The sequence below is a fragment of the Lucilia sericata genome, unplaced genomic scaffold, assembly GCF_015586225.1.
Source record: "Lucilia sericata isolate MDLA Ls3-8-SP2 unplaced genomic scaffold, ASM1558622v1 Contig000074F_arrow, whole genome shotgun sequence".
Classification (NCBI taxonomy): domain Eukaryota; kingdom Metazoa; phylum Arthropoda; class Insecta; order Diptera; family Calliphoridae; genus Lucilia; species Lucilia sericata.
Window position 1 is genome coordinate 564722 of NW_023994108.1, and position 23553 is coordinate 588274.

Here is a 23553-nt window from a genome sequence, read left to right on the forward strand (position 1 = left end):
ATATTCTTTTCTCGTTTCAAAAAAAAAAATTTTGTGTAAAAGATTTTTTTTTTTTTTTTTTTTGGAACGATTTTGTATTCTTTTGATTTCCTTAAATCATATACTGTCATATAACGACATATACGCTAGTACACAACATACCACAATGACTTTGAACACGTTTTTTTTTCTGAAGGTGACCCTATGTGTCCACCACGACCTTCAGAGGTCGAATAGGTCATGAAATGTCAAGTTATGGTTCGACTTATACTACAATTTTAGGGCTTACCCTGGAAGTTTTGCTTTTCTTTAACCGTTGTATCTCAAATTCTGTTCCACAGTTTAAAATCGAGGTTAGTGGTTTGGGACTACCCTGTTCTACCTCTGGTTTCTGTCTGGGCTTCAAAAATAGTGGTTTTTCTGATTTCTCCCTCTTAAGGCGGACTTACACCGAACCGGTGAACAGTTGTTGTTGTCTCCACTAAGTTTAATTCGTTTAAATTTTCAGACCTAGATGACTCTGTGATCTGGTTTTTTTTTTTTTTTTGCAAACAAACAAAACTAAATTACCATTGATATTCCTAATCATTATCATTAATGATTTTATACAACACTAACAATACAGAACATGTTTTACAATTATATGAATATTTATGTTCATGTAATGTATTATCATATTGCATAATGTCGTTACTAATTTGTCGTCATATTAGTAACGATGTGTATTTACAAAAAAAAAAATTTTAAGAAATCGTTCTTACCTTTGAATGTCTTGTCAACGGTTTGAATCGGTTAATTTAATCTATTTAAAATAATTTTCTCCAACGGATTTGAAATTTTCCCACTATCTATTTGATTAAAGCAAAACTTCAAATTACACAATTTTGCATAGACTTTACACTCTAACTTCCATTTAATCAATGATCGATACAAACGTGATCATAAAGTATCGATGATCGTCAAAATCAATAATCTTCGGGTTTTTTTATGTTCTTTTCGTCTATCCAAGAGCACTGTAAGGTCATTCTATGTTCTTTTCGTAGTGTATATTACTGTGAATGACCTGAACCCTACTGCCCCCTATATGTCATGATCATGCTAATGAATGACGTTTGGCGTTGTACTAAAAAGTTAGGTCAAGAGCAAACCAAAAAAAATGGGAAAGAAGGGACCAAAACAAAACAAACAAATAAACAAACTACATTTCTCAAATTTTTGTCGTGAAGTTTAGAATTTTAATAAAGAATTTAAATAAGGAGATTTTTTTTTTTTTAAATCAGAAAACCGTCAGTAAAAAATGACCTATTCGGAGTGCTCTCCATGAAAGAATGGATGGAGTACGGAGAGTTCATCACGATAACTCGTTCTTTTTCCCTTTGAAGGCAGTATTGTGATGATAAACAACCAGCGATGTGGGTATGTGGTACTGAAAGGTGCTATTCCTAGTCAGGTAATGTTCCTTAAAACAAGGTGACCGTCACAAAGCCAGTGTTTGTTGCGCAACCTGTGTAGCAACAAAAACTGGGAACTGCGCAGCCGGGCACGTTGTGAATATCTAGGTACGTTTTGTGTTGCTGTAAAATTTAGGGCCTTGTTAATATTCCAGGTAAGTTTAAATAGTGTGAAGTCATTCATCTTTTTCTCTACAACCATTAAATGTAATTTGTATTCACACAGGTTCTATTATTCCTCCGATGTTAACATTTCTACAACTTCCCCTATATGAGACACACTAAGTTCTTTACCGTATCACTATGGCATTAAGTATAATTAGTTATATATTCCTATTGTCATATACCGTTCCCTTGTCCATTCATTAAATGCTAAACATTTTAATTTTCCCTCCAGGTAAATCTTTTTTCAAAAAAAACGTGGCAGATTTGAATAGTTACTAGGTCCTGTATACAATTAGGAATGTTTCGTGTAATCGCCTTGGGTTCTAAAGTTTGTTTCGGATTAGTGCTGATAACTGTGTCATAAGATGGTGAGTAAAATTTTCCATTTGTCTTTCTTTCGATTTAAGATACTACGATTTACCTATTCGTCTACTAAGTGCCGATTCTAATCGATTCAAACGCCTTGGATTATTCTAAAATTAATTGATTTACTATGCAAATATCTGTTTTTGAATTTTGCAACTAAGTCAACCAAATGCTAACTGAACATGATTATTCATATTATAAAGAAAAGCCTTGATACGTAGTGTTAGAAGATAGATTCGAAAATCTTTATTTTTGAGATCTAAACCAATCCATCAAAATGAAGAAATTTTAAACTGTATATGTTCCATACTAAATGTTTAGTAATCCTTCTTTCAAACCTATCTTTACTTATACTTCACCTAAAATCCTGTTGTCTGTAGGTATTTTGGTCATGTGATCAAATCTTATTTTTCGTTTCCTATATTCTCTAAGGACAGTTTTGGCATGTAAAACTATTGCTTGAGATGTTGGGCATGCATAATACCGATTAATTGACCGTTTAAATTCTCAACTTCATATTGATTAGATCCCAATTTTCTTCTTATCCTACACTTTAACCAGGGCTTACACAGTTTCGCATTTATGCCTTTTGCAAAATTGCTCTGTATAAAGTTTTTTCTAAAGATTTCTTGCCCCTCTCTAAATGTTACGTACTTGCTTCTTTTGTTGTAATTGTAGCAGTAGTAGCTGTTGTTGTTGTTGTTGTTACAGTTCTGTTTGGGGGAGGGTTAGTTTTAGGTTTGGCCTTAGATCTTAGTGCTCTTTCCTGTTCCATGATTGTTTAAATAAGAACTAGTATAACGAAAATGAGTTTTCTCTTTTCCTCTAAAACAAACTAATTTAACAATCCTATTAGGGAATCTAAACTATTTATAGTTTTTGTTTAATCAAAATAAGCTAATTTAACGATAAAAATGTAATATAAATCTTCTCCTAAGAGGAAACACTAAGCAAAAGAAAAGACTCAAGACACAAGCGTGAATCAAAAAAAAATAATAATAATAAACTTAAGCATAAAATAATGTACGAGAGTAATTTAGAATGACTAATTAAAATAAATGATTAAGTAAAAAATAGTTATATAAAAATAAAGGAACGATTTTCCCTTTTAACAACTGTATTGTGAGTTGATCGGTTCGGTCGTGTGTACTAGATTTAGTAATTATTTTCTTTTAAATTATAACAAGGAAACAATATTTTACACACTGTACAAATCTACAATATAATACCTGAAATGTTCTATCTTATTAGTTGTTATTTTAAGTTTTAGTTTTGTTATTTTTTTTTTTTTTTTTAGTTTTAAGCAAAGTAAATTGCTGTTAGTTAATTAATATATTAACTTTTTTGTTCTTTCAGATGTTGGCTGGTGTGAATCATCAAGTTTGGCTGGTAGTTTACTGCTGATTGGTGATCCTGATGATGTTTCTATCCCAAATTCTAAACATTTTACATTATTTTCCCTAAATTCACGAAATTAAGAAAATGTTCCGTATTTGCAGAAACATCTTTAAATCTTTAAATAATTTTCCTTAAGAAAGTTAAATAAAATTTTACCCCTGTTAGAGTAATGAAAATGTATGTTTTTTTTTTTTTTCGTAATTGGACTCTATTTCCTATCTACTACTGTCAAAAAAATGCGGACGAAATGTATCTATACTGGACAATACTATTATGGACTACTTATAGAAAACTCATCGCAACGAGTCTGTTAAAGTCGCTAATAAGCTCGAGACGTTATTGTCGTTTGGCCTATGACTTACTTTATTTTCAGAAACGTTTCGATTCGAATGTATAATGGAGTCAATGAAATATAACAAAATTTGAACTAATCAAATTTCCTCGCCGTGTGTTCGTTAGAGTCGCTAATAAACTTAAGACGTTTTAGTCATGACGGTTTATGACATACTTCAACGAAACACTTTGATTCAAAATGATTGGTTCTCCAATACTGTTATGATTACAAAACAAACGCCGCGACTCAGGCATGGTATGTTGTTTTATAACTCCTTCCGGGACATGCGTTTGTTGTATAACCATTACCTTATTGAAACTTTGTATGGCATTTTGAAAAATGCTCATACGTTGGGCGCCATAAATATGACAAACCTTTGACTGGGGGTGGAACTGGCACGCTGGTGGTTGCACGGCATTAGCTCGTCGGATTGGGGTCGGTTCTTTCCCACCCAGTTTGTCGACATTTAAATTTTCTCGTGCCTTCTAAGATTCCCAAATATCCTAAAATTAACACTTAACATAACAACTGGGACACAATGTAATGGTTTACCGTATATATTAGACGAACGGACGTTTTGACAGTAGCAGGTGGATTAATTCGGTGGTTAATTGTATCAGGAATCACTGAAGGTACGGTTGGAGTTACCTTCCCGGGATGCCCACCCCTGATATGGCATTATTATAGCCATCCATGGTCCCTATGTACCCGTGTTTGAATTCGTAGGAACCCCTAAGTAAAACTTACCATTCGCCATGACTCACACCATTACCTTTCTCTTCTTCAGCCTTGCATTCTTATGAACACTTATATGCAAAACGTTTCAAATTTTAATCTTAAAAGTAAACATATTTTTTTTTATTAATAGAAATTATCTTAAACAATTAGTTTCATACGGAAGCAATGCTATAGAAAAATAACAATTATCAAATAATCAAACAATAACAATAATAACAAATAATATATACAAATTTAAAAGAAAAATTATAATTTAAAGGCTAGATAGTGAAGATTTAACATGAGTCTAATAATTTTATGATATAGGTATGTCAATATGTATAAACTAAACAAAATATAGACTATAGTTTGCATAAGTTCTTTTTTTTTTAAGTATCTACATATATATTATCTATTATTACATATATTTTCTTTTACTATATCATTTAAATGTTCATGACAGGATTTTGTATCGGATTTATTCATTAACTCATTTACTTATTTATATAGTTGTTTTTATGGTTATTTATTTCTTTACTTTATTTATTTATTTAATTAATTGATCAATTTATTAATTTATTTATTTATTCATTTATTTATTTATTTATTTATTTATTTATTTATTTATTTATATAATTCATTAATTTATTTCAAAAAAAATTATTTTAAATAAACGTTTATTTAGAATATTATTTAGGTTTATATTTCTCTTAAGAGCATTGTAAGAAATCCGATAAATTAAGAAATTAAATTAATTGTTAAATCGAAATATTAAATTATTCTTATTATTATCCTATATGTTTGAGAACAATTAATGGATCAAATTATGGAATAATTTGTAAATTTGATCAATTAACTGTCAGAATCAAACTATTAAATGGTTTTAAGTTTGTTTTAACAAATTAGTGATATTTTTTTTGGGGTATATAATATATAAGTCTGTTCAATAACAAAATGAATTATTATGAATTATACCAAATTGTTTTATTTTTTTTTTATTTTTCTGTTTGCTCACCCAAATATAGAATATATTTGTATGAATGTTTTTCTTGTTTATTGTAAATAACTTTTTGTTATTGAACAGATCGGATATTAACAATTTTAATTAATGTATAATATAAAAAAAAATATGTATACATATTATTAATTTATTCAAATTTATATGTCTTAATTATTTTGAAAAAAAATAATGGATTTTGAATTAAAAGAAGGACTATGAATTACAATACAGCTTACAACACAAATTTGAATTATAATATTCTTTTCTCGTTTCAAAAAAAAAAAATTTTGTGTAAAAGATTTTTTTTTTTTTTTTTTTTTGGAACGATTTTGTATTCTTTTGATTTCCTTAAATCATATACTGTCATATAACGACATATACGCTAGTACACAACATACCACGATGACTTTGAACACGTTTTTTTTTCTGAAGGTGACCCTATGTGTCCACCACGACCTTCAGAGGTCGAATAGGTCATGAAATGTCAAGTTATGGTTCGACTTATACTACAATTTTAGGGCTTACCCTGGAAGTTTTGCTTTTCTTTAACCGTTGTATCTCAAATTCTGTTCCACAGTTTAAAATCGAGGTTAGTGGTTTGGGACTACCCTGTTCTACCTCTGGTTTCTGTCTGGGCTTCAAAAATAGTGGTTTTTCTGATTTCTCCCTCTTAAGGCGGACTTACACCGAACCGGTGAACAGTTGTTGTTGTCTCCACTAAGTTTAATTCGTTTAAATTTTCAGACCTAGATGACTCTGTGATCTGGTTTTTTTTTTTTTTGCAAACAAACAAAACTAAATTACCATTGATATTCTTAATCATTATCATTAATGATTTTATACAACACTAACAATACAGAACATGTTTTACAATTATATGAATATTTATGTTCATGTAATGTATTATCATATTGCATAATGTCGTTACTAATTTGTCGTCATATTAGTAACGATGTGTATTTACAAAAAAAAAAATTTTAAGAAATCGTTCTTACCTTTGAATGTCTTGTCAACGGTTTGAATCGGTTAATTTAATCTATTTAAAATAATTTTCTCCAACGGATTTGAAATTTTCCCACTATCTATTTGATTAAAGCAAAACTTCAAATTACACAATTTTGCATAGACTTTACACTCTAACTTCCATTTAATCAATGATCGATACAAACGTGATCATAAAGTATCGATGATCGTCAAAATCAATAATCTTCGGGTTTTTTTATGTTCTTTTCGTCTATCCAAGAGCACTGTAAGGTCATTCTATGTTCTTTTCGTAGTGTATATTACTGTGAATGACCTGAACCCTACTGCCCCCTATATGTCATGATCATGCTAATGAATGACGTTTGGCGTTGTACTAAAAAGTTAGGTCAAGAGCAAACCAAAAAAAATGGGAAAGAAGGGACCAAAACAAAACAAACAAATAAACAAACTACATTTCTCAAATTTTTGTCGTGAAGTTTAGAATTTTAATAAAGAATTTAAATAAGGAGATTTTTTTTTTTAAATCAGAAAACCGTCAGTAAAAAATGACCTATTCGGAGTGCTCTCCATGAAAGAATGGATGGAGTACGGAGAGTTCATCACGATAACTCGTTCTTTTTCCCTTTGAAGGCAGTATTGTGATGATAAACAACCAGCGATGTGGGTATGTGGTACTGAAAGGTGCTATTCCTAGTCAGGTAATGTTCCTTAAAACAAGGTGACCGTCACACTATACGAAATAAAGAGGTTTTAATTTTTATCATCCTTCAGGAGTTCTTGTTAATTTGTTGAAAATAAGTATTGAAAAAAATCAATAATATATAATTAAGACTTTCTCATCCTACTTTCTGTTCTTTTTATTTTTACCAAATTTTTAGTAATTTTGTTGTCACGTTTTTTTTTAATTAAAAAAAAAATACATAAATTTCGAAAATATTATTGACAATTTATTCCAGAATTACAAACTTACGGATTTGAATATATCTCTCAATTCATTTCATACATTCTCATATATATTTTTCCGAAAAAATCTTGGAAGTATGAGTTATAAACCTGACATCTATTCACCGAGATTTAAAATTATTTCAACGGAATTTTCAATATTTTTGTGACATGAAAACCATTTTTAAAGTGTTTTGAGGAAGACAAATAAAATTGTTTATATAAAAAAAGTAAAACTAGAAATATTATACTTTTCCTTCCGAAAACACATATAGGTTTTATACCATGAGCAACTAGTGTAATTAATAGAGTTTTAATGTAATTTTTGCATTCAGAAATATTTTAAAGTTAGAGACATTACATATTGCTAAATTTACAAAAATTTTGAAATAATTTTTAGCATTTCTGTTTATCTTAATACCACTGAACTTAATTTTTTGCCCTACTCCACTATACTACGTTTGAGTATACTAATCGGTTAAGAATCATTTTCTGAATCGATTATGCCATGTAAGTCTGACCGTCTGGTAGAGGTTGAAATTTTCAAAACAATAAGCACGTATGCTTTATTGATCCAATGACAAAACCTTTTAAAAATGGTTAAAGTCCGTCCTTTATTTTACCTAGCCCCCATACATATACAAATGTATAAAGCCTTTCTCAGAAAATTAGTTTAAATATATCGGAACCAAGGTTCAATTCAACATAAATGCTTTATTACGAAAAATAAATCAAATTTTATACTCATATGGTCAACCACGGCAGAATATACTTTCTTACTTGTTATGAATTACAATGAATTTCAGTTACAAATTAATATGAATTGTTCATAAAAACACTTACAAGATTTTAGCATTTTTTTGGCATTTTAAAATCAATTTAGCATTTTTTCTAGCATTATTTTGGATGGGATTTAGCCGCAACATTTTTTGAGACCTGGTCACACTGTCTATATGTATAAAAATGAATGTGTGTTTATTTGTTTGTTTGAAGTCTATAGACGGCTAAACGGCTGGATCGATTTTCTTGACTTTGACGTATATATGAACAAAATGGGATTGGCTATAGTGGGCGTGTCACCTCCCATATAAAAAATATTAAATTGTTATATCTAAGAATATATAACAGTTAGACTCCTAAAATTTTGTCGAAGCCACCTTAGTATCAATATGAATATTTTAGACAAAAATGGACTGACTAGCGATAGGGGGCGTGACAACTCCCTTATGAATATATGAATCTATATATTTAAAAATGGCCGGACGGATTTTCTTGAAATTTTTACAGTACTTTCCTGTATGTCTGGAAGGAACTATAGGCTACTTTTTATTTTAAAATTTCAAGTAGGCGAGTTGCCACGCCCACATACCCAATAAGTATTTAATGTCGCATCTATATATATAAAAATGAATGTGTGTTTGCATGTATGTTTGTTTGTTTGTGCTTTATAGACAGCTAAACGGCTGAACCGATTTCCTTGAAATTTCAAATCAACACAAGTGAATCATCTTCCGAGTATAAAAGTGTATTTATGGCATCGCTAGTTCCATTAAGAATTCGAAAGTATGCTGACAGCGAGTCTCCATCAACCAGTTTCGATGATATTTGGAAGAATTCGACTCCAGGATCCAAAGCTTTTTGTAGGCCAATAAGCTTTGAGTATATAAAGGAATCCAAAACAACAACGCAAGATTTGATAAATCGTATTGAAGCAAAAATTTAAAACTTGGAACCTATAACAATCGAAATAGAAAATTATTCGTTTAACATGTCCTATGATTTAAAACTTACAATGATTGATGGGAAAGTTGGAAATGCCATTACAGGAACATCATCTACTTGGTACTGCTACATATGTGGTGATAAAAAATCAGAATTTTCGAATATTTCCAAGCAAAGGTCAATAAATGAGGAAACATTACAATTTGGAATATCCCCCCTACATGCTCGCATACGATTCCTGGAACATTTTCTACATTTAGTATATGATTTAAAGTACAGAAGCATACCGGAAAATGCAAACAAAAGTGCAAATAACAATAAGGAGTTAATGGAAATGAGAGCCAGTGAGAAAAGAAGAATTCAAGAGGAATTTAAAAAGCGGATGGGATTAAATATTGATAAACCACTCACAGGATATGGAAGCACAAACGATGGTAATACCGCTAGACGTTTTTTCAAACATTTTGAAACTACTTCCGAAATAACCGGAATTAATATGGATTTACTGCAAAAGGTCAATATTATTCTAATGGCGATAAATAGCAAGCACAAAGTGAACGCAACAAAATTTGGAGTGTTACCGCCACTGTCTATTTAAATAATCAGTTATTGTATTTTGATTGTTAACTTCACATTCTAAACATTACTAAACACATCTTTTGTAAACGTCAAAATTTTATATGTATTTGTTGAGTGAATTTTTTATACTAATTATTTTATATTGTAATTGTAAATTCCACGCGGTTAATCATAAAATTGTCTCTCCTATAAATATAAGAAAAAGGTGTCCATTTTGTAAAAAAATAAGCTATTCAAAAGAATCGCTCTTGGTATACACACCAAAAAGAATTTTAATTCCGAGTATTTAGTTAAATAATATCAAGTTTAAATAAAAAACTATTTTTTCAAAACAATAAAAGCTCGGTTTTTACAATCTGTAGTGGAAGCCAGGAGCTTAAAAACAGCGACAACAACTTTTAAATTCTTTTTGATAATTGTTAAAACAACCCTTCATCACCTTTTGGATAATCTAGAAGAACAACATCTGGCCGATATAACGTAAGTCCTAATATCATGGATTCTTCATATTCCTTACAGGGTCAACCACCAAACCTTCACCAAATACAAAACCCAACCACAGAATCTTCTATCATCTGCAAAACATGTCAAAAATCATCAGACAACAATAGCGCCATATTTTGCGATAAATGTAAGTCAGCATTCCATTTAATATGTGCCAACGTAGATAATAGCCAACCTCAACGAACATGGCTTTGCCAGAACTGTTCTACACAACAACAAATATCATTTGATTCACCTCGTTCCGTTCGTACCTGCTCCTCAAACTCATCACGTGCATCCCATTCCCGTACACATGCCTTAGAACTTCAACGCCTGCAGGAAGAAACAAATCTTGAAAGAGAATTTATTCGGAAAAAATACCAAATTCTTGTACAGGCAAATGAAGACGATGGTGATATGCCGTCAGTATCAAATTCCGTACATGAGTGCCTAAAGGAACAACAGGATCGTACTGAACATCACACAAGATCTGAAAAACAAAATTTTAATGAAACAACATATTTTGCATATCCCGAACGAACTGCAGTATCAACTTTACCTATCACAACTTTATTTACCCAGCCAACATATGACAATAACGTAAGTACTGCAACAATTGCCCAACCCAGCTCTACAGTAAATTCATCAATACAGAACACAGCATCGAACTGTTCAACGTTTATTAATAATCCATCTCAAAATAATGTATATACTTCAAGACAAAGAATAAATGACATTTTAAATAATAATTCAAACATTGAAATTCAAACTCAAGTGCAACCAGAGCCAAATGTTCCCTTTACAGGTCCAGCGTTTCCCGTACACCCATATGTATCCTGTCCAAATATGGACTCATCTCATTATACTACAACAAATCAACAAACACGATCAGCTCCGCCAATGGATTTTCGTTACAATGAACCTACGTTTCATATGCACCCATCGTCTACCTTAAGGTCAAATAACCTCACACACCAACAAATGAATACACGGCAAACTGTGCCAAAAGATTTACCGACGTTTACGGGCTTGCCTGAAGAATGGCCACTCTTTAGCTCAACATACAATTGGTCCACCAATATTTGTGGCTTAACAGATGCAGAAAATTTGGTTCGGCTACAAAGAGCATTACGTGGAGAAGCTTTGCTATCTGTCCAGCATATTTTAATTCACCCCACTTGTGTACCAGCCGCTATGTCAACTTTAAAACTGCTTTACGGCCAACCCGAAAAAATATTAAGTTCTCTGAAAAACAAAATAAAATTACTGCCTGCTGTAAACTCAAACAAATTACACACAATTACTTCTTTCGCAGTTGAAGTTAAGGGTTTGGAAACAACAATTAAGGCTTCTGGTTTATTAGATGAGCTTAATAACTCTTCACTATTGCAGGAATTAATTGTCAAAATGCCATCTTATTTTCAGTTGAACTGGGGCTCACACAAAACAGAATTGATAAAGAAAAATAAAAAGGTAAATTTAACAGAATTTGCAGACTGGATTTATAACGTAGGAATATCAGCAAGCAGCGTAAATGTTGAGAGTAACAGTAGTATATTGACGTTGCACAGTGGGGCAGAATGGAAATTTTTTGGAAATAAATCTGGCATTTCTAAACGGCTGATCCGATCGGGATAAAATTTGGCGTGAGCGTAGCCAAGGAGTATTCGAGTTTAAGTTTTGAAGATGAACCCTGCAGATGCCCCAGGGACGGCGCTGTGGCGGCTCAAAGTAGGGTACCTACGACATGTAAAATTTTTAAACTCGTGCCATTTTTTTGTTTTTCACCCAAATACAAAGATTTTTATATTTTGTGAAAGCGCTCGACGAGATCTTGAAAAAACATGCTTGGACATACTACTTATCTCTTATAATATCCGAGTTATAGGCATTTAAAAATTTAGTGATACAAAATTTACCATACCTTGGTCCGCCTTTTTTTGAATACCGGGCGTAATTTTGGACCAAATGGACTCAATTTTTTCTTGTTAGTTAGACAACAAAATTTCCAATAATATACAAAAAATTTCAGATCAATATCGTTTACAGATCCAAAAATATACGTTTTTTAATTTAATAATTCAAAAAATTTTAGATTTTTGGCGTTTTTTTGCCAAAAATGTGTCTTAACTCTTTTATTAATAAAATAAATTTTTTATTAAGAACATATAACAATTTTATAGTTTTCTAAAAGGTATCTTTACGCAGAACGCTTTGGCGTAAAAAACTTGTCCTATTTTTTGAAAATGTTGCCACTGCGTCCTTCCGAATATGACCTATTTTTTATCAAAACTTCAACTTTGGGCGACATGTTCTAAAATCCCAAAGCTGGGATCAGAAAACTGAAAGCAGTTTTGGAAACCTCAATATGTTTTCTATTTACTCCAAAAGTATTTTCCCAGCCCTAAAAGAAATGTGGACCCTATGGGCAAAAAAGTAAAAAATCCCATTTTTGGGATTTTCATTCCTATTTTTGGGAATTGCGGGATGCCCTTTGACCTTTTCAATTTTTTTTTTGCATATTCTTATTTGAAATGACAAATTTAACAAGCGTTGAAAATTTCATTGAGTTTTGTTCATAAATAAAGATTTTGTCATATATTACATATTTGTTTAATTTCTAAAACTATGATTTATATCAACATTTTAATAGGATCGCAGATAGCTACAACAATTTACTCCATATTTATCCCTTAATATCATTTTTTAGTTAGATATGGAAATTCTCGACCCTTTACAAAAAATTTCAAGCCAATATCTCAATTACATTCAAAAATATGTTCATTTAAACCTGTGTCCTTTAATTTCATCTTTTTCATATTTTAGTATTAAGTATGACAGCACATATTTAAATCTTATATTTACCTATTTTCTATTTGTTTGCTTATCCTTATAATTGAAAGGTCCTATTATGCTTAAATTTTCAAAAATTTATAACTATTTTTTACCTAAATTTTTTCGACAGATCATTTCGTTCTGTTTCGTTTATGATCATGTAGGTAAAAATGTACAGGTAATGATAATTTCGATTCATTCACTAATAAGAAATATCAATGACTGAATTACAGGTTATAGTAATATAGTCCTAAATGTTAATAGGTAGACAATTCGTAATTTTTTACTTTGGAATACCTGTATTGGAAATGACAAGAATTGGTATATAAGTAAACTTCTCAGATTTTAAGTACCATATTTAATAAATCTACAATGAAGATTACATTAAAGTACGAAGAGTTGTGTTCCGTTTTATGGAGTATATCTTCAAAAGGGCCAGAAAGAATTGAAGACATTTCAAATTATATAAAAACTACATATAGTAGAAAAGTAGACAAAACAGGCATATCAAAAATTGAAAACTTTTTAAAACTTTTTGATGTAAAAAGTAAGTCTGTGGATGGAAATCAAAAGAAATTTCGATTAAAATTTTGTAGTTGGATGGAAACTACTACGGAAATCTCAACTTACAACACATCAATAGGAGCGCCTTGCAAGTCATACGAAGACTTATGTTCAAGGTAAAAAAAAAAGAGGGTCACACAAAAACTTTTTTCAATCTCAAATGAGGAAATTGCTGATACATTTAACGAAATGCTGAAAAAGGAAAACCAACATATGGATGTCGTACATATTGCAACTATTCTTCCTAATGCATCACCAAAACGACTTAAGCGAATTGTGGAAAGTATACCAACTCCAACATCATAATCAAATTTTACTGAAGAGGAAGCAATAGCGCTTATGTTGGAACTGGGTCTCAGTCGAAATAAGTACCAAATATTAAGAAAAGCTCTGCATGAAAAAGGACACAATATATTACCATCATACAAGGCGATCCAGGAAAAAAAAAAACAAACTATCCTACTAAATCAACAAAAAATAATGAAGAATTGAAAGAACTGAGAGCTGCGAAAAAAAGCAGAATCCAAGAAGAATTTAAAGTTCAGATGGGATTAAACATCGACAAACCACTTTCAAGTTGCGGTAGTACAAATGACGGTAATACGTCGAGAAGGTTTTTTCGTGATTTTGAAATTACTTCAAAAATAACTGGAATCGACAAGGAGTTGCTTCGAAGAGTTAAAACTATTTTAATGGCACTGAATAGTAAACATAAAATTAATGAAAATCAATTTGGGGAATACACATCTGAAATTTCTAAATTACTTGTATCTCTGTATCCATGGAGGGAACTAACACCAACAGTACACAAAGTATTGTGTCATGGTCAAATAATAATTGAATCGAATATTCTTCCACTTGGAGAGTTAACAGAAGAAGCCCAGGAAGCGAGGAATCGAGATTTTAAGCATGTTCAACTATTCAGCTCAAGAAAATGCTCCAGGCAATCACAGAATGAAGATATTTTTAATAGTTTACTTCTATCTTCTGATCCTGTTCTTTCAACTATGCGAAAAAGATGGATTTGTTATGAAACTCTATCATCTCAAAACAAGGAAGATTTAAAGGACTTATATTACCTTCTGGATATGTATACCGATATGACAGATTATTTTATAGAAAATAAGTAGTGTTAGGAATTAACTATATAAGTAGGTTGTAAGAATTAATTGTATTATGTTTAAGATAAACAGTTCAAATAAAAAAAGCTATTATACTAACTGATGATATTGTATTAAATTGTGTTTTATATTTCGGTGGGCGGGAAAGGTAATTTGTGTGGGGTGATTTAGGTGTTGTTGTGCGTGGCTCATAATAAAATTATAATTTTTTTTATTTAATATACAATATTATAATAAAATAATTAACTAAATAATTTTTAAAAATTGTCCAAATATTTTATTCAACACCAATGTATGTTCTGTCATACTTAATACTAAAATATGAAAAAGATGAAATTAAAGGACACAGGTTTAAATGAACATATTTTTGAATGTAATTGAGATATTGGCTTGAAATTTTCTGTAAAGGGTCGAGAATTTCCATATCTAACTAAAAAATTATATTAAGGGATAAATATGGACTAAATTGTTGTAGCTATCTGCGATCCTATTAAAATTTTGATATAAATCATAGTTTTAGAAATTAAACAAATATGTAATATATGACAAAATCTTTATTTATGAACAAAACTCAATGAAATTTTCAACGCTTGTTAAATTTGTCATTTCAAATAAGAATATACAAAAAAAAAATTGAAAAGGTCAAAGGGCATCCCGCAATTCCCAAAAATAGGAATGAAAATCCCAAAAATGGGATTTTTTATTTTTTTGCCCATAGGGTCCACATTTCTTTCAGGGCTGGGAAAATACTTTTGGAGTAAATAGAAAACATATTGAGGTTTCCAGAACTGCTTTCAGTTTTCTGATCCCAGCTTTGGGATTTTAGAACATGTCGCCCAAAGTTGAAGTTTTGATAAAAAATAGGTCATATTCGGAAGGACGCAGTGGCAACATTTTCAAAAAATAGGACTAGTTTTCTACGCCAAAGCGTTCTGCGTAAAGATACCTTTTAGAAAACTATAAAATTGTTATATGTTCTTAATAAAAATTTTATTTTATTAATAAAAGAGTTAAGACACATTTTTGGCAAAAAAAACGCCAAAAATCTAAAAATTTTTGAATTTTTAAATTAAAAAACGTATATTTTTGGATCTGTAAACGATATTGATCTGAAATTTTTTGTATATTATTGGAAATTTTGTTGTCTAACTAACAAGAAAAAATTGAGTCCATTTGGTCCAAAATTACGCCCGGTATTCAAAAAAAGGCGGACCAAGGTATGGTAAATTTTGTATCACTAAATTTTTAAATGCCTATAACTCGGATATTATAAGAGATAAGTAGTATGTCCAAGCATGTTTTTTCTCGTCGAGCGCTTTCACAAAATATAAAAATCTTTGTATTTGGGTGAAAAACAAAAAAATGGCACGAGTTTAAAAATTTTACATGTCGTAGGTACCCTAGTTTGAGCCGCCACAGCTCCGTCCCTGGGGCATCTGGGGGGTTCATCTTCAAAACTTAAACTCGAATACTCCTTGGCTACGCTCATGCCAAATTTTATCCCGATCGGATCAGCCGTTTAGAAATGCCAGATTTATTTCCAAAAAATTTCCATTCTGCCCCACTGTGCGTTGGCAGATCTTCATTCAAACAAAACAAGAAATGTACATGTTAACACACATGATGCACAAAGTAAAAGAAATTGCATAGTCTGTTATGAACATTGTGGCAGTGTTGGAAAATGTAAAAAATTCTTAGCAGCAGATAGAAATGAAAGGTGGAATTTAGTGAGAAAACTCAACCTCTGTAAACTTTGTTTACGTCGTCACTATGGTGTCTGTAATAGTAACATTATGTGTGGATATGATGACTGTAAAATAAGACACAATTCTCTTCTGCATAAAATAACATCTGATCATAGGGAAGAAAATGTAGAACAAGATGAAAATAAAAACAAAAATGTTAACGTCAACTTACATGCTGCACACAGTGGAAACAGTAGTGATAAAATTCTGTTTAAAATTCTACCCATAACTATATATGGTACAAATAATATTTGTTTAAAAACATATGCATTTATTGATGAGGGTTCATCAATCAGTCTTATTAACGAAAATATAGTGAAGACTTTAAAGTTGAGTGGTGATCCTGAGCCTTTGTGTTTAAAATGGACAGGCAATATGGGACGCAGTGAACACGATTCTCATCGTGCATTTGTGCATTTCTGGCCCTAATAAAGTAAAGCACTCATTACAAGTTCGTACAGTGAAAGAACTATCTTTGCCTAACCAAAGCATTAATTACAAAAATTTGTGCAGTCAGTATCCACATCTGAAAGGCTTACCTATATGTGATTATACAAACGCCATACCAAGTGTTTTATTAGGTATAAATAATTTGAAGCTTTGTGTACCAACACGTGTAAAAGAAGGTAAAAGTAATGAATCTATAGCTATTCGTACGCGCCTCGGTTGGCTATTATGTGGTAACTCAGTTGTACAACAAACAAATCAAATTGAATATAATTTTCATATATGTGATTGTGATCGTCATTATGACAGTAAACTTAATTATTTAATAAAAAAGTTTTATTCACTCGAGGTAGCTGGTATAGCTAATACAGCTCCTATAGTTGGAAAAGAAGAACAAAGAGCTATCCAGTTACTAGAAAAACATACTAAACAAATATCTAATGGCCATTATGAAACTTCTTTACTGTGGCGATATGATGACGTGAAATTACCCCAAAGTTTTGATATGGCAATGAAAAGATTATTGTGTCTTGAAAAGACTTTGAAAAATAATAAAGAATTGTTTAATATATTTGACAAAACAATTGAAGAATATTTAATCAAAGGATATATTACAAAAATTAAGCAAAATGTTAACGATGAAATTAGAGTTCCAAATATGTGGTATTTGCCAATATTTCCGGTGTTTAATAAAAATAAACCCAACAAAACCCGAATAGTTTGGGACGCGGCCGCGAAATCACATGGGGTTTCATTAAATAACTTCTTACTCAAAGGTCCAGATATGTTAGCGTCGCTTCCATCTATTCTTTTTAGATTTCGACAAAGAAAAGTAGCTGTATGCGGTGATATAGAACAAATGTTTCATCAGATCTTTATTCAGAAAGAAGATCGTAATGCACAGCGTTTTTTGTGGCGAGGCTGCAATGAGAATAAAGAACCAGATGTGTATATGATGAACGTGTTGATTTTTGGAGCATCATGCGCACCGTGTATATCACAATACGTAAAAAATCTACATGCTTCCAAATTTGAAAATGAATATCCTGAAGCCGCTGTTGCCATAAAAGACAATCACTATGTAGATGATTTTCTAGTTTTGACAGATAGTGCAGAAGAAGACAGTAAATTAGCTAAGGAGGTAAGATTCATTCATAATCAAGCTGGTTTTAACATTAGAAATTGGTGTTCAAATAGCGATAATGTACTACAGGAGTTAAAATCTAGTAATTCGAATAATAATATTTGTTTAAATATAAGTGATGGCATAGAAACAGAAAAGGTCCTCGGAGTATTTTGGATTCCCGGTGACGATGTTATCACGTTTAAACTCTCGTTATCAATTTTAAATAGTGAAATTTTTCTTGGACAAAAAGAGCCAACAAAACGTGAAGTTTTAAAAATTTTAATGAGTATTTACGACCCTTTAGGTCTAATTGGAAATGTTCTTATGTACCTAAAAATAAAAACCTGTTTCAGAACAACAATTTATAAAATGGAAAAACTGGTTAACATATTTACCGCACTTAAACAATATTAATATACCTCGTTGCTATTTACAAGTATTGCCAAATTACAACAACATTGATGTTCAATTACATACCTTCGTAGATGCTAGCGAATGGTTATGCTGCCGTGTCCTATTTTAGAATCTCTAATGGTAAAGAAGTTGTCGTATCATTAATTGGGTCGAAAACTAGAGTGGCACCGCTAAAATTAGTTTCCATACCTCGATTAGAACTGATGGCTGCTGTAATAGGTGCGAGATTTTCTAATACTATTATTCAAAGTCATTCTATCAATATTAATCGGAAGATATTTTGGTCAGATTCGCAAACCGTTTTGTCCTGGATACGCTCAGACCACCGCAAATATCATCAGTTTGTTGCCGTACGTGTAAGCGAGATTTTATCGTTATTTCTGAGATAAATGAATGGCTATGGATATCCGGAAAAAATAATGTGGCTGACGAAGCAACTAAATGGGCGAAGAAACCAGATATATAAAAATCTAGTCGCTGGATTAATGGCCCTGCATTTCTTAAGTTTCCAGAAAATGAATGGCAAAATAAAACTATAAATTTATCACAAACAGAAATGGAACTAAAGGAACACAATCTATTTATAGAAAACGTAGATACAATCATTAACATTGAGCGCTTTTCACGCTGGTGTAGAGTTTTAAGAAGCACAGCATTTGTAATTGGTTTTTGTAATCGCCTAAAAATCAAAAAAGCAGCTGAAAGTGCAGAGTTAACTCAAGATGAATTATTGAAAGCCGAATTAGTTTTGTTGAAACAAGCTCAGCAACAAAAGTTTTTTGATGAAATCAAATCCATTCAACAAAATAAAAAGTTACCAAAAACAAATTTTTTATACAAATTATCTCCTTATATTGATAGTGATGGTGTACTTCGTGTAGCTGGACGTATTGAAAATGCAGACGTTCCTGATGAATTAAAACATCCAGCAATTTTACCAAAACATTGTCGTATTACAAAACTTCTAATATTGCACTACCATAATATACATCATCATATTAATCACGAGACTGTCGTGAATGAACTACGACAGAGATATTATATTCCAAAGCTTAGAGTTGTGTGTAGATGTGTTGTACGAGAATGTCAGATGTGCAAAGTTATAAATGTTTTGCCTGTGTTCCCTCAAATGGCCAAATTGCCCAGAGCTCGCCTTGCTGCTTTTCGGTCGCCTTTCACCTTTACGGGGTTGGATTTTTTTGGCCCCTTGTATGTTACAGTTAATCGCCACAAGGAAAAAAGATATGGCGCCTTATTCACATGCCTGACAGTTAGAGCTGTCCATATTGAAATTGTCCATAGTCTTAACACAAGCTCATGTATTATGGCAATTCGTAATTTCGTAGCACGTCGCGGACAACCAAGAGAATTTTTCAGCGATAATGGAACGAATTTCGTAGGGGCTGAACGCGAATTAATGGAAGCAATAAAAGAGGTGAACAAAAATGAATTGGTTCGAAACTCGAGACCATTAACTTACGTCCCAATCGAAAGCGAAAATGGAGAAGCAATAACACCTAATCATTTTCTACTAGGTAGTTCAAATGGAATTAAGCCCCTTGCTACATATGATGATGACGGTATTATCTTGAGAGAATTTTGGTTACGTTGTCAGCAATATGCAGATAAATTTTGGAAGCGTTGGGTAGCTGAATATTTGCCAACGTTAACGTGCAGAACGAAATGGTTTGAAAAGGCTAAACCATTAGCTGTTGGAGAATTGGTGGTAGTGGTTGACCCTGCAAATCCGAGAAATGTGTGGCCTAAAGGGCGAGTCATAGAAGTTTACAAGTCCGAAGATGGCCAAGTACGTAAAGCGAAGGTTATGACGACTGGTGGTATTTTAGATACCTGCAGCTAAACTGGCAATCTTAGACGTGGCTCAACATAAGGAGTAAGCTTTCAAAGTGCCTTTTCATCTTACTGGGGAGGGGTGTTACCGCCACTGTCTATTTAAATAATCAGTTATTGTATTTTGATTGTTAACTTCACATTCTAAACATTACTAAACACATCTTTTGTAAACGTCAAAATTTTATATGTATTTGTTGAGTGAATTTTTTATACTAATTGTTTTATATTGTAATTGTAAATTCCACGCGGTTAATCATAAAATTGTCTCTCCTATAAATATAAGAAAAAGGTGTCCATTTTGTAAAAAAATACGCTATTCAAAAGAATCGCTCTTGGTATACACACCAAAAAGAATTTTAATTCCGAGTATTCAGTTAAATAATATCAAGTTTAAATAAAAAACTATTTTTTCAAAACACTAAAAGCTCGGTTTTTACAATCTGTAGTGGAAGCCAGGAGCTTAAAAACAGCGACAACAGAGAGTATTCTACAAAAGTTTCTAAATTACTTTTGGAATTATATCCCTGGAAAGAAATGACACCTACAGTTCACAAGGTCATCATAGAACATAATATTCTGCCTTTAGGAAAGGTCATCATAGAACATAATATTCTGCCTTTAGGAGAGCTTACAGAAGAACCCCAAGAATCGAATCGACTTTAAGCATATTCATCAGTTTAGCTCAAGGAAGTGTTCTAGGCAGTCTCAAAATGAAGATATTTTTAATAATCTGATTCTATCTTCTGCTCCTGTTTTATCTTCTGTAAGGAAACGTTGGATTTGCTACAAAACGTTAGCATTTGAAAATATTCATGAATTTAAAGATTTACTTTATCTTTTAGATATGGACTACTGTCTATTTTTCAAAACTGTATATAATTTTTGAAAATTAAAAAATTCGCGGAATACTTTTTAAAAAAAAATAAAAAATGTTTTTTATTCAGTTTTTGCGAAGATACAAATTTTTCAAATTGCAATAAAAATTTTATTTATGAATATTTTTTGATGAAATTTTACAGTTAGGTAGATTTTTTTACTCAAAATCCAAAATTAAATAAAAAAGTTTTAAAAAATCTCAAAAATGGGATTTTTTGGTTTTTTGCCTATTATATCCATACCAGGGGCGGGGTTATCGAAACCCGTTACAAAATGATTAAGAACATATTGGGTCGTATAAAACAGGTCACTATAATTTGATATCGACTATGCGATTTGAGAATTTTTGCTCAAAATTGAATTTTCCATAAAAAAATAGGGTTTTTTTGGATGGACCTGGTCCCCTCGGTATCAAAAATTTTTAGGTTTTGTTTCATTTATCGTATTTTATGTAAAGTCAGCTTTCCAAAAAGTATAAAATTTATATACATCTTCTTAGAAACTTTTTAGATAACTTAAAAAGAAAAAGATACTTTTTTCCCAAAAAAATGGCAAAAAATCGCCTTTTTTTAATTTTTTAAATTAAAATGCCTATAACTTTGGACTTAGTCATGATTTTTACATAATTCTTTCACTGCTTGATATATAAACTTATTGTTAAGCGAATAAAAAAAATGGCGAAAATCGGGAATATTTGGACCCGCTATTATCAAAAAACTAAAGTAAGGACGGTAAAAATTTTAAAATTTTAATTTTCAAATGCGAATATCTCCTAAACTATAAGAGATAATTTACTGCTACGATGCTCGATGAGGAGATTCTATATACGAAATTTTTTTTAAATCGGAACTCAAATGAAGAAATAGGATCGTTTTAAAAATTTAACATAGCCGAGGTGTCCTAATTTGAGGACCCCCCGCCGGGCCCCTGGTTGGCCTATAAGGTCCAAATTCAAAACCTAAACTCGACAACACCTCCTCTTTGTGCATACCAAATTTCATTAAAATCCGTTAGAAGTTACCGAATTATTTCCCTCTTTTTTTTTTCCTATACCACTGTGTATCGGTTCATAATCGACGCATATAAAGGTCCTCTTCAGAAAATTACTCATACGCACACGGTTTAAAAATTTTAATAATATTTGTTAGTTCAAAAGATCTCGGTCCATATTTGACTTAAATAGGTAGGTAGGTAGGTTGATAGGAGGATGTATATTACATCAAATCCGAAGAAATACACCTAGGCCACTATCGGGCCTGTTGTGCGCTCCAATTCATGTTAGTCAGGAATGTTATTTCCGGAATAACATCACTTCCAAGATACTTGGATCTAACTTCGACGAATGCCTGGCAGTGGCAAAGAAAATGCTCCAGAGTTTCACTGTCCTCTCCACATGCTCTACATTCGTCTGAATCCGCACGTCCAATTTTGCATAGATGTGGTCGTAATCCTGTGTGTCCACTCAGAATACGTACCATCATACTAACTTCAGACTTGCTCATTTTGAGGAGATTTTTCGTCTTGCTCTCATCAGGGTCACCCTATAGGATCTTCGTGGGTCTACCCACTCTTTCTTTATTCCAAGAGGCCTTATGGGATTCTCTCACCGATATTTTTAGTTCAGCTTTTGTTGCGTCGAATGGTTTCGCGTTTGTCAGGTTAACTGCCTTGAGCTTCCTACCTTTTGAAGCTATTACATTCGCCCTTTCGTTACCGACTACTCCCGAGTGGCCTGGTACCCATATGATGTGAAGTACCAGTATTCTGTTAAAGCGTTCTTACAATCCAATACGTTCTTAGATTTAGTTATATCGCCTGATATCGCCCTAATTGCCTTCTGGCTATCGGTAAGTGTATTAAGCGCTGTGGGCGCCATATTTATTCTAATCCAATTTACGCATTCCGTTATTGCTCGTACTTCTGCCTGGAAGCTTGTGTTATGATTTGGTAAACGGTGGTATATTTCTGTTTCTGGGTCTTCAGTATAGAATCCCATCCCCACTTTGTCCCCTAATTTAGAGCCATCCATGCAACAATGGATTCCTACTAGTATTTGCTCTAATGTTCCGCTTGACCAAGACATTCTATCTGGGATCAGCGTTTTAAAGTTTCCGACATATTATGTGTCTGGTATACGATCAGGCACGTCCGATGATTGTGTATAACCTTCCAATGTGTCCAGTATACATTGATGACGTGTCCTATAACCGCTTTTGGCCAGTTCGCCTAAAGTAAAGAGCCGTTCGGCTGTAAGCGCCGCCTCATATCTTATATATGTTTCAATGGGTGGAATATCTAGCAACGTTTCCAGAGCCTTGGTTGAAGTAGTACATATGGCACCACTTATACCCAAGCAGCATGTACGCTGAACTCCCTGTAGTAGTTTGATATTGCACTTTTTGTCTCAAGCAGTCCACCAGATTATTGAAGCATAAGCTAGAATTAGTCTAA

The 23553-nt window shown here is 32.0% G+C and overlaps 2 protein-coding genes and 1 long non-coding RNA gene across 3 annotated transcripts; all 3 read left to right on the forward strand.

Annotated features, from left to right (window-relative positions):
* The first annotated feature begins 906 nt into the window (after positions 1-906).
* On the forward strand, positions 907-3549 carry LOC119616486. The gene is made up of 3 exons (XR_005232548.1): positions 907-1585; positions 1657-1963; positions 3318-3549. It is a non-coding gene; the product is annotated as an uncharacterized LOC119616486 (long non-coding RNA).
* A 6252-nt stretch (positions 3550-9801) lies between these two features.
* On the forward strand, positions 9802-11773 carry LOC119616487. The gene is made up of 2 exons (XM_037972848.1): positions 9802-10720; positions 10775-11773. The coding sequence occupies exons 1-2, from the start codon at positions 10133-10135 to the stop codon at positions 11756-11758; spliced, it is 1572 nt and encodes a 523-aa protein (XP_037828776.1). The 5' UTR covers positions 9802-10132; the 3' UTR covers positions 11759-11773.
* Positions 11774-17691: 5918 nt separating this feature from the next.
* Positions 17692-20233, forward strand: LOC119616475. The gene is made up of 3 exons (XM_037972836.1): positions 17692-18244; positions 18927-19146; positions 19234-20233. Exons 1-3 carry the CDS (start codon positions 17692-17694, stop codon positions 20231-20233), a joined length of 1773 nt encoding a protein of 590 aa, XP_037828764.1.
* The last annotated feature ends 3320 nt before the right edge of the window (positions 20234-23553 follow it).

Excerpts from the sequence above, each read along its gene's own strand:
- LOC119616487 (XM_037972848.1), top strand. The coding sequence starts at position 10,133 with ATGGATTCTTCATATTCCTTACAGGGTCAACCACCAAACCTTCACCAA. Across the intron at positions 10,721-10,774 it reads AGCCAACATATGACAATAAC|AACACAGCATCGAACTGTTC; the intron begins GTAAGTACTGCA and ends TCATCAATACAG.
- LOC119616475 (XM_037972836.1), top strand. The coding sequence starts at position 17,692 with ATGTTTCATCAGATCTTTATTCAGAAAGAAGATCGTAATGCACAGCGT. Across the intron at positions 18,245-18,926 it reads AGTTTTAAAAATTTTAATGA|AAATGGAACTAAAGGAACAC; the intron begins GTATTTACGACC and ends TATCACAAACAG. Across the intron at positions 19,147-19,233 it reads AAACAAGCTCAGCAACAAAA|TGATGGTGTACTTCGTGTAG; the intron begins GTTTTTTGATGA and ends TTATATTGATAG.